The sequence below is a fragment of the Phoxinus phoxinus genome (assembly GCF_949152265.1).
Source record: "Phoxinus phoxinus genome assembly, chromosome: 14".
In the NCBI taxonomy this organism is placed as follows: Eukaryota; Metazoa; Chordata; class Actinopteri; order Cypriniformes; family Leuciscidae; genus Phoxinus; species Phoxinus phoxinus.
This window is the reverse complement of record NC_136889.1, coordinates 32,009,761-32,023,693: the sequence shown is the minus strand read 5'-3', so window position 1 is coordinate 32,023,693 and position 13,933 is coordinate 32,009,761. Positions and strand designations below refer to the sequence as shown.

The 13,933-nt window shown below is 36.8% G+C and overlaps 2 protein-coding genes across 5 annotated transcripts in view; both read left to right on the top strand.

Moving 5' to 3' along the window:
- znf451 (zinc finger protein 451) overlaps positions 1–3,713 on the top strand; it is a 28,634-nt gene extending 24,921 nt beyond the window's left edge. For 2 of the 4 annotated variants that reach the window (XM_079634688.1, XM_079634686.1), the window contains 3 exons: positions 2,070–2,162; positions 2,295–2,372; positions 3,489–3,671. In XM_079634688.1, coding sequence (XP_079490814.1) covers positions 2,070–2,162; positions 2,295–2,372; positions 3,489–3,529 — 212 coding nt within the window. In that variant the 3' untranslated portion in view covers positions 3,530–3,671. Of the gene's footprint in view, positions 1–2,069; positions 2,163–2,294; positions 2,373–3,194; positions 3,227–3,488 lie in introns of all 4 variants that reach the window. The other 2 variants (XM_079634689.1, XM_079634687.1) reach the window with 2 other exon arrangements.
- A 549-nt stretch (positions 3,714–4,262) lies between these two features.
- bag2 (BCL2 associated athanogene 2) lies at positions 4,263–8,224 on the top strand. The gene is made up of 3 exons (XM_079634724.1): positions 4,263–4,495; positions 6,934–7,043; positions 7,692–8,224. The coding sequence occupies exons 1-3, from the start codon at positions 4,380–4,382 to the stop codon at positions 8,084–8,086; spliced, it is 621 nt and encodes a 206-aa protein (XP_079490850.1). The 5' UTR covers positions 4,263–4,379; the 3' UTR covers positions 8,087–8,224.
- The last annotated feature ends 5,709 nt before the right edge of the window (positions 8,225–13,933 follow it).

Genomic DNA, 13,933 nt, shown 5'->3' with positions numbered 1-13,933 from the left:
TTTTTTTTTAACCAAAAAAGTTGTTTTAGGTGGACAGATCAATACAATACACAGAACATGTAGGATGTTGGAAAATAACAATGTATTTTCTGTTAACCAAATGCTTTTTAATATTCGCTATTACTTCAATGCAAGTGAGCAAGCGCACCGTTGTTTGTTGCTTAGTGACGTGTGTGTTCAAGTAAGCCAGAAATGCGCAGATTCTGCGCAGTACGCTGTATTTAATATATCATGATGACTCACGAGTTGCATATTTGCGCTAAATCCGCGCAGATTTGGCTACACGAACTTTCCCAGCAAAGTGAGTAAACAGAAAACACGCCAAATTGGCTCGTGATTTGACAGCGTTACCCACCAAAGTTCAGTTTTACCCGTATTTGGCGGATTGGCGGGTGTTAATTTCAATCCCTGAATGTTACACTCCTGTTTGCCATTGTGCACGAAACTTCACGCCAATAAATCATCAGAAATATTGCTGACTTGGCTGTGATGCGCCACACTTTACGTAATCATGTTGTAAGGTCAAGCGTGATGTAGGAGGAAGAACAGACCTAGTGTTTATAAAGCCATCGTGCAAGGACTAAGGCCCTGTTTACACGAGAACGCTCGCGGGTGAAAATGCCTTTCGTTTTGCACTGCGACCGCGTTTTTGGGGCTTAGAAACGCAAAGAAGTGAAACCACCCTCCAGAGTGGAAATCTTAAAAACGCTCCACCGTCGCGTTCCCGTCTAAAGGGTAAAAACGCAGAAGTCTGCTAGGGAGAGAAGTAGAAGGAAGGTTGTACGCAGGCGCGTGGACTTGGTGTTGTTGTGTGTCAGTGCTTCACATCGCCACCTAGCCGCCTGGAGTGCACACTACATCGAATTTCACACACTTTTGCGTCACCATATGCACGCAGATTCCCCCCCCCCATACCGCTCGTCTAAGCGCAGAATAAAAAGTCATAACGCAACGCCACTTTTGCGTTTTCTCTTCAGATCTTTTCCGTGTAAACAGCCTAAGTCAAACGCCATTTACAAAAAAATTTTTTATAAAAAGTAAACCAACGATGTTGGACAATGAGATTTTCACCCTACCCGACATTTTTTAACCGGAACACACGTAAACTTTCAACATGATTACGTAAAGTGTGGTGCATCACAGCCAGTGCAAGATGAGCATTTGTGGCTGTAAAGTATATAAATATATATTTTTTTTATAAAATGGCCGCTGGTTTGTCTAGATAAGACTCTTATTCCTCGGCTGGGAGCGTGTCGAGACTTTGAAGCTGCACTGAAACTCACATCTGGACCCCATTGAAGTCACTATATGGAGAAACATCCTGGTCAAAAACCTTAATTTCTTTTGAAGAAAGAATGACATGAACATCTTGGATGACGTGGGGGTGAGTAAATTATCAGGAAATTTTACTTCTGAATTGAACTAAGCCAATAGAGCGCTGTAGTGATGATGTATTTTAGTCCAACCCGTAGGTTTGCATCACCCGATCCCCTCGACAAAAACCCAATTGGATTTTCCATTGGCTTATGGATTATTGCAGGAAATACAACAAAAGCTTATGATCCTTGCACGTTTTGTTCTTCGTGATAATCTTCACAAACACAACTTTTGAATGTAGAAGAAAAAACTAAACGTAGGCTGTAAACGAACAACACTGCTGTCACATGACTTCAACATCACCATTACTAAGCTCTTTTACTCTTTTTAATAAAAATGAAAAAAATCCGGAAAGTTTAGTTGGAATAGTGTGCAAAAGTGTGGTTATAATCACAAAGCTGTGTGAGTAGATGAGTTAATCTCATCCTCTGCAGTCCCATTGAGACACTTGATAGCAACCTTTTTCAAGACAAGTAAAAGCTTTTTATCAAATCACACTGATGCGTTTTATAATATAATAATATCTTGAGCTTGTGTTCACCACAGACCTTATTCAGGCAAAAATACATCATCCCTGCAGCACAGTATTGAATTATAGATTAGTTATACCAGTCTGGACAAATTTGACTGTTATTCATGATTGAAAGATAGATGTTATGTGCAATCACAGTAACACAATGTTTGTTTTTCAGTGAAAGAGTTTCAAGATGTGAAGAATGCCGTTACCTCAAGTGCTCTTGGTGTTAAAAAAGAAGTGTGCGTGTCTCAAGATTTTGAAGATGAAGGTACTGTAGGTCTTCACCTTTCTCTTCTCTGGTTTTTCGGTTCGTCCATAATATTTCATTTTAGATTTGCAATGTTCATTTGATCTTAGTACTGTTGCATGGAAAACATGACCAATGTTTATTTCTCCTTAGATACATTTGATCATGACATGAAGCTGGCTTTGGCCTTGAGTACGGATGAGGCCATGAAATCTAAAGAGTTGGATATTGGTGGGTCATCATGATGATTAAAGATATGTACCGTGTGGAGGCGGTGCTGTACAGATGAAACTCCAAAAATGAGAATATGGTGCAAAAGTTCATTTATTTCAGTAATTCAACTTAAAAGGTGAAACTAATATATTATATAGACTCATTACATGCAAAGTGAGATATTTCAAGCCTTTATTTGTTATCATTTTGATGATTATTATAAAAACCTTTCTAATTTTAAATTTGGGGTTTTCATAAGCTGTAAACTCTAATCATCAAAACTATGACAAATAAAGGCTTGAAATATCTCACTTGGCATGTAATGAGTCTATATAATATATTAGTTTCACCTTTTAGTTTGAATTACTGAAATGAACTTTTGCATAGAGCTGTAAACGATTAATCATGATTAATCGAATCCAAAATAAAAGTTTGTGTTTACATAATATATGTGTGTGTATTGTGTATAATTATTTTGTATTTATAAATACACACACATGCATGTATATATTTGATAAATTTTTATATTATATATTTATACATTTATATACTGCATATGTATTTTTATATGATTTATATTATATATAAATAGAACTATTTTATATATAAATAACACAATTTTCTTAAATATAGACATGCATGTGTGTGTATTTATACAAAATAATTATACACAATACACACACATATATTATGTAAACACAAACTTTTATTTTGGATTCGATTATTCGCGATTAATCGTTTACAGCCCTACTTTTGCACGCTAATTTTCCGAGTTTCGCCTGTACTTCTGTAGTGTTGAGATGCACTGTTCATGCATTAATCAGATGTTTATTTTGCCAGCTTTGCATGCATGAAGAGTATTATCATTGTGGGTATGTTTCATTTTTACGGAACTCCGTCTCAGTGTGAGATTTATTGTAATAGATGGGATTTTATGAGGGTCTCAGGAGCACATATATGGTGCTGGGTTTGGGTGTAACCACAGATGTTTAACATTGTGTCACTGCATCCGTCATCATGTTAGTATGAGTAATCACTGGCTGGATGAATTATAAATCTGCATACAATTTGATCGATGCATTGTAACAATAACTGATTTTTTTTCTTTTTTTTTTCTATTTTCTCATTTTGCAGAGATGGAAGAAGCATTGAAAAGAAGCTTACAGGAGTTTTGATAAGGAAAGAGAAACTGACCTGTTTTCCCATGTTGTCCATGCACTGTAGCCATTAAACATGTTTTTCTGTTCTTTCTGTATTTTTTCTTTTAAGTTTAAATAAAGGAAAGTAATTCAAATGGCGTTTGCCTGTTCCTGCCTGAGCAATATCTCATTGTGTTCTGGTTATTGTCTTTTCTCTGATGTCATCTTGACCCTAAAGCGGATCCCACCCTCCTCTGCAATCCCAGAGGTGAACTCCTACACTCGTGTCTGAAGGAGTGAATTACCCAGGGCAGTTCCAGCCCATGTTTGGAGATGTTACTCAAGAGCGCTGGAAACCGCTAGAAGGTGGTCGATAGCGCTGAGGAGTCGATTCAGTTCAGAGAATCGATTCTTTTGGGTGATTCATTCCAACAAACGGTTTCGAATTTAATTAAGCGATTCTTTTGAGTCATCATCACACAAAGTTTTTCGCGTGGGTCTTTTCATTTGAGTTGTTGTTTTAACATTTTGATTTTGTATTTTACTACTGTTTAAGCGTAATTTAAAGATGTTACATTACTTTTAATTTATAGAAATCAATGAGCGCCACTTTGTCATCTGCAAAATCGTTACATTTTGGCGCTGTTACTCTCTAACTTGCATGTTTTGTTTCCGATTAATGTTTTACCTGTTTGAAAAAAAGACTTAAATGTAACTTTACAGCTGACCAGTGATTTGCAAACGCTGTGCGAATCGATTCTACTGAATCCGTCTAAGTGAACGATTCACTTGCTGACCGGACATCGCTATATGCTCGGGTCGGGTGTGTTTCTCTGGCATATATATATAACCTATAGGTCACTGCACCCGTTAAACAGCAGCAGATATGGCACAAGCTAAAATTAATGCTAAAATGAACGATAAAGGCAAGTTCACCCGAACCATGTCAATGGCGGACCGGTCCGGACGCTTGCTGGAAAATCTGGATCAAATTGAAATGAGGTGAGATTAGTGGATATTGACTCTTTAGACGAGATCTAAAATTATCCATGAGGATTTGCTCAAATAATAGAGTTGTGTATTGCCGCAACTGTACATTAACATTTTTTTTTCAAACATTGCAAATGCAACTTTTTTTTATCGTACAAGCATTTCTGTTTTCAACACGTGTCTAAACGTGTAATTGTATGAAAAATATAGTTTTTGTGGAATGCAAAACAATATTGAGTCCGTCTTTAAACTATGCCTTTATGTGTTAACATTTAAATACATATTTGACACAATGCACTCGTGTTTTTACATTGTAATGTTAGTTATTTTAAAATACGTGCATGTTAAGTGACCCCTCTAAAGTGTGACCCAGATATTTTCTGTGAGGACTGTTGTCACAAGGGCTGCAGATCTAGTCAAACTTTAACAAACAGATTTTTTCTTTTCTAGCAGTGATGATGTATTGAGTTCAAAAACCATAATTAAAAAATGTTTATGAATTCTGTCCTCCAAACTTAAATTCCAGAACTGTATGGTAAGAACACATTATAAAACCTCGCTATAAAGTGAAGGTGGTTTTGAACTTTTGGTGCTTTTTGGAGATCATACAATTTAGAAAATCGAACTATATTTACACTTTTGTGTAATCATGATATGGGATGTAAAACATTTTTATTTTATTTTTTGGTCAAGCTCAGGTAAATAAATCTAACCATTTATTAAACAAAATCAATGAAATGGTAGATCAAAAATGTCCACTGTTAGGGACACATGAACAATGATGCTAATGCATTTGTACATTTTCTTTAAAAACACATGTTATTTTGTCCCTTTAAAAGCATATCAGATAATAAATGATCAGAATATAAACCTTTTTCCTTTTCAGATACAAATGCCTAAAAGGATTTTCTTGTTCATTTTTTAACGTACATTATTAATAGCCTACTCGATACATTTTCACTGTCACTGAATTATTTATATTTTTATTAAATTATTGTTTAAAAAACTGCTTAACAGGGTGGATAAAGTGATAGATTGGACAAAATAGTAACAGGGTGGACAAGTGGTATAAAAAAATGGATGATTTCCTATTTCTCACATCCATTTACAATATTACTTTTGTTTGAATTGGATTTTGATATGAAACAATATGTTAAATAAACCAAATACACTACTTCTTCAACTTTAAACATAAACTGATTTGGACATTCTGACCTAAAATCAGCCCGTCTGAGCAAAACTAAGCTAACATTGAAGATTTATCAAATAAAAAATATCATGGTTTTGAAATTGTAATTTTAAAAATATTTATTGGTTTAACAGAGTGGAAGCGGTGAGGTTAACCTCAGTGAAATTTGATATAAAGTTTGTCAAAATAGTTAAAATAATCTCACTTTTCCAACTTTAATTAGAAGTAAAAAATAAGAGAGTGGACAATAACTCGGACACGCTTAAAACCTTTATTATAATTGTTAAAGTAAAAACTCTATACATTAGGGGCAATCATGACTGATAAACCCAACCCAACAATGTGAACATTTGGGGAAAAATCACGTTAAGTAAGTGTTGTATTTATCATGAAAATGGGATACTAAGTGTTGGGGAAATGCATTACAAGTAACTTGAGTTACGTAATCAGATTACTTTAAGTAACTAGTAAAGTAACGCATTACTTTTAAAATTTACAACAAAATATCTGAGTTACTTTTTCAAATAAGTAACGCAAGTTACTTTGTTTTCCCATTTATTGACTGACAGCTCTCCTGTCCCAATGTTGAGACGTGTGTGTGTGTGTGTGAGTGTGTGAGAACATGTTTATTGTAGTTCTAGACTAAATGTGAGCATTTACTCATCTCACTTGCACAAAAAAATATTCAATATTCCTCAAAATGAATAAAATCAGTGAAATGCAGAATCAGAATACTATGCAAACCTCAAATAACTAAATATGTTAAATAAAACATACATTTTTATGCATTTCACTTTATTGACCAATGTACTTGCTTCTGACCTTCGATGATTCAGTTTAATAAGCAGAAATGACTATAGATAGATAGTAAGGTTTGCATGTTTGCTTTCCTCTACTGTACACATGTCCTTCAGCCTGAGGATTATTATTTCACTTTTAGTGTGAAAGGGTCTTTACATTTTCCCAAAAATATAACTTTTGTGTTATAAAAAAACAAATAATAAAGTAAAAAAAAAAAAAATGTTTAAATCAACTTCAATATGCTTAAGAGGTCATATGGTGTTATTTATGACAAAGACAGCTTTAACATTGAAATGGTTTGACATTTTAAGGCAGTGAGATCTTGATTTACTGGGGATATAAAGGCACCGACCCCCACAGATGATGTTTATATGTGCATGGTTTCCACTTTTGCTGCTGGGTTGCTGTGTGTTTGAGAGAGTTGTGTGTGGTATAATGTGTGTGTGTGTGTGTGTCTCAGGGTGGAGGCTTTTCGCGAGGAAGCCACTGCGATGGAGCAGGAGAGAGAGAGCTTGGTCGAGATGATCCAGTCCATACAGAACAGCCAGGAAATGAGGAACATTTGTGATGGTAAAGTGCTTTAGCTTCTAATGGATCACGCATTAAAGGGGTGGATGATTATCATTTCACTTTTCTAACTTTAGTTAGTGTGTAATGTTGCTGTTTGATCATAAACAACATCTGCAAAGTTACAGCGCTCAAAGTTCAAAGCAAAGGGAGATATTTGCTTTTAAAGAAATAGTTTTTTAAGGACTACAACAAACGGCTGGTAGGAACTACACGACATTCCTCCCGGGTTAGTGACATCACCAACCCTAAAATTTACATAAACCCCGCCCCCGGAACACGATTTATAGATTATCAAGACAGAATATGCTAATCTAGAAGATAACTCCACATAATGTACATAAATTCTTCTTGAGTCTCTCCATCTTTCTGACTCCGGTTTAAACATAAAAGTGCATGTGTGTGCAAGCTGTCGAAGCTCCGCCCCCTGTGCCGAAAGCAGCAGCTCATTTGCATTTAAAGGGACAGACTCAAAAGCGGTGCGTTCACCCTCAAAAATGTACAATTTTAACATGCTATATAAAAATATCTGTGGGGTATTTTGAGCTAAAACTTCACACACACACTCTGGGGACATCAGAGACTTATTTTACATCTTGTGAATAGGGCATTATAGGACCCCTTTAAAGCGGATTTGACCGTGTGTTTCAGGGGAACGGGAAGAGCTCTCTCTGACCGCCAGCAGACTCATGGGCAGGGCTTTAACAGTGCATGTGTCTGTGGACACCATCAGAAGTGGCCAGCAGGAGGAGGCCTTGAAGAACGCCATAGCCATGATCGATGAGATCGCTGGGAAACTGCTGGAGGACATGGAGGCGTCTCGAAGAAGACTTCAGGCTCTCCACGCCGCGTGTGTGACCGACGCGCCACCCGTGCCTGTGGACCAGAAGTTTCAGAGCGTCGTGATCAGCTGCGCTCTGGAGGACCAGAAGAAGATCAAGAGGCGTCTCGAGACCCTCATCAGGAACGTGGACAATGCCGAGAAAACCATTAAAATTATGGATAACCAGACAGTTGATCATTCTAGTCTTGCCAACGGCAAATAAAGTGCATTAGTGCCTGCCCACTTTTTCAATGGCCTTGTTCCGGAACTATTTTTCCCATTCATTTTCCCCATAGGTAAAAAAAATTAATAAATTGTGTTCAGGTGCGTTCCAATAATGGATACGTTCCATACCATGCGTCCCAATAATGGATACGTTCCACACCATGCGTCCCAATAATGGATACGTTCCACACCGTGCGTTCCAATAATGGATACGTTCCACACCGTGCGTTTCAATAATGGATGCGTCCCAATAATGGATTCGTTCCACACCGTGCGTTTTAATAATGGATGCGTTCAAACAATTTTTCCCATTCATTTTTCCCATTGTGTTTAAAAAAAGCATTTAGGTGTGTTCCAATAATGGATGTGTTCCAATAATGGATAAAATTATAAAAAAATTCCAATAATGGATAAAATTATCCAACTATTTTTGATGTTCCAATAATGGATGCGTCCCAATAATGGACACGTTCCACACTGTGCGTTCCAATAATGGATGCGTTAAAAAAAATTACCATTAATTTTTCCCATTGTGTTTAAAAAAAGCGTTTAGGTGTGTTACAATAATGGATGCGTTCCAATAATGGATAAAATTATCCCAAAATTTTGGATAATTGGAAATATGTTCCAATAATGGATGCGTTCAAATGATGGATGCGTTCCAATAATCGGCAGGTGTGTTCCAATAATGACGCATTAAGTTGATGGCCAAACGGATCTTTATAAAAATTCACATTGTTGTTGCAGATATAAATATAACATGGATAACATTACATAAATATTTTTTTTTATCATGTTAAATGTTGTTTATTAGTCACTCAAACCCCTTTAAACCTCTCCATTTAACCGTTGGTCAATCACATCCGCCAATAGTGCACGTTGTCGTAGTATAGTTCTGTCAGGACCACTATCGTCGAATACAATTGACAGTTAGCATACACTTTGGATTTTGAACCAACTTTGGATAGAACAGAACCAACATGAATGTATTGCAGATATCATTAATTCAAGATTTTATTCTGATTCAAGGGGAACAGGAGGAGCTGGGGAGGGAGGAGGGTAACTCACTCCTGAGAAATGTGATAGCTGTTGATAATACTGAAGGAGATTATATATGATGCACTTAATAACTGAAAGAACAAAGTGTGGGATGTTGGACTCTCTTTGATCGCTGCGACTGATTGGTGGAATTTTCTGTACTGCATCATGGGTAATGTAGTTTTTTTAACCACAAAATCAGCTGTGAAAAACACGGTTGTTTAAAAAATAAGTTGAAATAATACAGCGCGATGGGTTTGACAAAAGCACCATCGATGAACACCATCATAACTGTGTTTATAAGTGATCGTTAAAAATCAGTTATGGAGAAAATGAATGGAGATTTTACTTCCGGAACCGACTTTTGCTCTCTATAGAGGTTGAGCGGAATCACGAGCAAAGAACATGTGCCTTTAACACACACACACACACACACACACGCACACACACACACACACACACACACACACACACACACACACACACACACACACACACACACACACACACACACGCACACACACACACACACACACACACACACGCACGCAGACACACACACACACACACACACACACACACACACACACACACAGACAGACACACACACGCAAAGGTGTCATTATATTATTATATTACTTGGTCATATGCATATTTATTTTTTATTTACTTCTATGCGTTTAACACACACGCACGCACGCACACAGACACACACACACACACACACACACACACACACGCTGAGGTGTCATTACATTATTTACCACTGTTGGCCTCTTGGTCATATGCATATTTATTTTTTATTTACTTCTATGCATTTAACTTCATAAACCCTTACCCTTTGTTATGATTCGTTATACTAAATGATATGATATTGACCCCTTACAGTTTTTGGTTTATTAACCAATAAGAATCAATGTGAATTGAGTCAATGTTCAGAAGTGATTCTGTTCTAACATTCCATCTAAAGCCTCGTGAATATCAGCTATTTCTCTGGTGTGTGTGAGTGCGTGTGCGAGTGTGTGTGTGTGTGTGTGTGTGTGTGTGTGTGTGTGTGTGTGTGTGTGTGTGTGTGTGTGTGTGTATTTTTAGCGCAGCTGCACGTGGTGTTCGTGCTCGTTCTCTACATTCTAATTAGAACGTTCGGCTCGCTGGAATCTCACATTGGAGCGCCAGGTTTGATTCTCTCCGGCGCAGAATGAATCGGGCCAGTGCCGCTGCAGGAAACATTACAGTCGGAGTCAAACTGCCTGAGGTGGTTCTCGATTTTAGATTACGCTTTTTTTTAGCCTTACACAACACCATTTTTAACTAAACATGGGAAACTTTCTGTGTTTTGGACGTTCAAACCGTTTACACAACAACGGTGTTTTGGGAGCATGAAAAAGCAAACTTTTTGAAACCGGGTTACAAAGTGCAAGTTTTTGAAAACGATACTGTTATCACATGCATATTAGTCACAGGCGTTTAGTGTTTCGTCGCCATCTACTGGCCTGACCGCAGAACACCGAGATCTGAGTCGTGTTCGCGGATCTGTGTGTGAACCGGTGTGAACGGGATTGTTTTGACAGCATTGTCTTCCGTGTACACGGACAAAGCACAGCAAAAAAGTTCCCGTTTTTAGTACATCGTTGTCGTGTAAACAACACTTAAAATGAAAAATAATCTTTTAACAGATTTAACCATGGTTCACACCTTTTGACCAATTCACTGCAATTCCATTTTCAGTTTAGTTTTCTTCAAACAATTGTATAGAGATTAGATTCACAAACAGCAGTTTCTGTCTGAGTTAATATTGTCAAGTCCCTCATAACACTATTTCCATGATTTTTGTAAGCCTGCATACTGCATAGAAATCACAATTCTAAAATTCTCTGAGGTTTCTAACTTTTGCTTTATAACTAATTAAGCCAATTAACAATTTATTAAAACAATATTTTACAACAAGGTTGTTAAGACACAACACCGCAACAGCTTCATGATAAAATATAACCCATGTTCAATACAACTTATAAAAACATGGTTTATTAGTCTGAATATGCTGCGTATAGTTGCCAATCAGTGTAGCAAATCAAGCAAACAGAAGTCAGAGTCAGAAATATCCAAAGTTACACTAGTGTTCAAAAGTTTGGGGATTGTTTTTGCTCACCAAGGCTGCATTTGTGATCAAAAACACAGGAAAAACAGTAATAATGTGAAATATTATTATGATTTAAAATAACTGTTTTCTATGTGAATATATAGTAAAATGTCATTTATTCCTGTGATCAAAGCTGTATTTTCAGCATCATTACTCCAGTCTTCAGTGTCACATGATCCTTCAGAAATCAGTATAATATGATGATTTGTTTCTCAGGAAAAAAGTATTATTATCAATATTAAAACTTGTGATGCTTTTTTGTGGAAACTATTTTTTTTCAGGATTCTTTAATGAACAGAACATTCAAAAGAACAGTATTTGGTTAAAAATAGAAAACTTTTATAACATTTTATATGTCTTTACTGTCACTTTTGATCAATTTAATGCATCCTTGCTGAATAAAAGTATTATTTTGTGGTGGACGTGTGAATATTTATTTCTGGATTTTATTTTATATAGTTAAATATTCACAACATTGTTTTGTAATCATGCACATATAAGGTTGTCACCGAGAAAAAAAAAAAAAAGGACAATTAAGTCGAAGGACTACAATAGATTCTTTATTTTGTCCATTTTTAACAACCACCCAGCAACCCAACACCAGCCCGGGGCGAAGGATGACGTGTTGAGTCGTGTGCACAGCGGATACAGCCGTCAGTCCGGGAGTGATCCCACTGGGAAACCAGACTGGGAAAACTAGCACTGCAAATGACACTGAAACTATGCAGGTAGTGATGGGTGCTGGCATATCCTTAACATCTACTGGAAAGTTATGAATACATCAGTATAAAGAAGACTAAAACAGAAAAGAAAACATAATTTTTCATATTAGAAAAAAAAAACGATAGTTGTACTCACTGAATATTTAAGATAACCTATTAATAACATGATCAGGAATTACATCAGAGAAATAAAGTGCCTTTAGTCCACTGTAGTGTCGTCATATGAAGATCAGTCATAATCATAATCATAATCAGGTATAGCGCTGTAAACATGAAGCCCGTCGTGGCCAAGTACCATGTTTCACATTCAAACATAAATGCAAGACATGCGTTTCATGAATAAATACAATCAATCAAATGTTATGTAATGTTAAGCCACATGGAAGAAGGGAACAGAGGAGGAATCTGCAGAAATCTGATCCATGAGCCGTCAATCCATCAGATTATAATGTGGAGAGAGCAATTCTGTAATATCCAGTTAAAGCAGAAGCTCACAGCGGGGATGATGGCTTGATCGATGGACCCAGATGAAGTAAAACATTTCATTATCATCAATTCAACACTTTTCTTCTCCAATGATGTGCTCTGGTCATCCTGTGCGTTTGAATGGCTTCAGTGGTTAAGGCTAGTTTTAGTCATGGATCCTGTAGAAATCTGAATTATAGTTTCACTTTGAAACATAAACTTCTGGAATGGTTTCCTGCACATATATAAAGCCTAAATACTGTATCAGTGCAATATATAGCCCACGATTAAACACGAGGAATCAGTGCTAATCTGGATAGCCGTATTCTAGAAGCTTAAAGTGAGTTGTATACGTTTATTTCACGGTTCTGGGAGGATGTTGACAGAAACTCACTTGAAATATGTGCATTTGCTTTATGGATTCCAGTATTCACGAGATAGCAGACGTCATGTAGATGCAGTTTGGCGATATAATGATTGATGCTCGTGGAAGGACTGGGCGATATAATGAATGTTCACTGTAATCCAGTCATGAGAGCGTGACGACAGCGTTAATAGCATTTCAACTTCCTTTAGTGAGCGTGATTAAAGTCGCCATTGACTTCATTCATGAATAAATAAACGACGAGATGAGACTTGAACGCGTGTTGCCTTGTGCACAGCAATGGCTTCTGACACATCACAGCTGATCCTTATCAGTTCTTTTGTCTTTGGGTCGTTATATATCTCACAAATCTCTGCTCGATCTAAACCAGACACAGATGAAGAAGTACAGTAAAGATTACATTAATATGAATGCATTAGTGAGAGAATGAATTATGTCTGGCAGCGTCTCTCTAATTGTGAGCTGATCCAGCAAAATGAGTCAGTGACCCAAATTTCAAAATTGAGATTTTGGTATTAATGGAAAGAGAAGACCGCAAGCTTTCAAATGAGTTTCCAGTCAAAGTCATACCTTGAATTGTTGTAAAGATACACATTTGAATTATGCTCGTCTGCCGTCTTTTTCCAATTGAAAACCTGAGAAATTCGCTTTTAAAGTTTTTCGCCCGTTTTTTGTTGGTATCTTTTAAAATCCATTGCATTTGAAGGGATAAACTATTTATTTTACAGCTTAATTTGACCAAAGACATTAATATATAACACGACATTTCTCAAATTAATAATATTTCATCTGTCTGAGGAGATCTTGAGCTTGTTTACACAGAGCGCTGAGTCTGGCAGGAGGACGGCTGGACCAATCACGTGCCGGTCAGTTGAAACGGGGCTTCCCATTGACAAATGATCAGCTTGTGTACATTTCTAAGCTTTTGATTGGTTCTATACAACGTGTAACACCATATTTGGAGAGCAGAGATGGTGACGCTTCAGTGGATACCCGGTGACGAGAGGAGTTCAGAAAAGCAAGGTTTCATTTCCAGCGAATTTAGTAAAACTTTGTAAACTTTAATAGTCATTTAAATACCTTCACTCAATTATC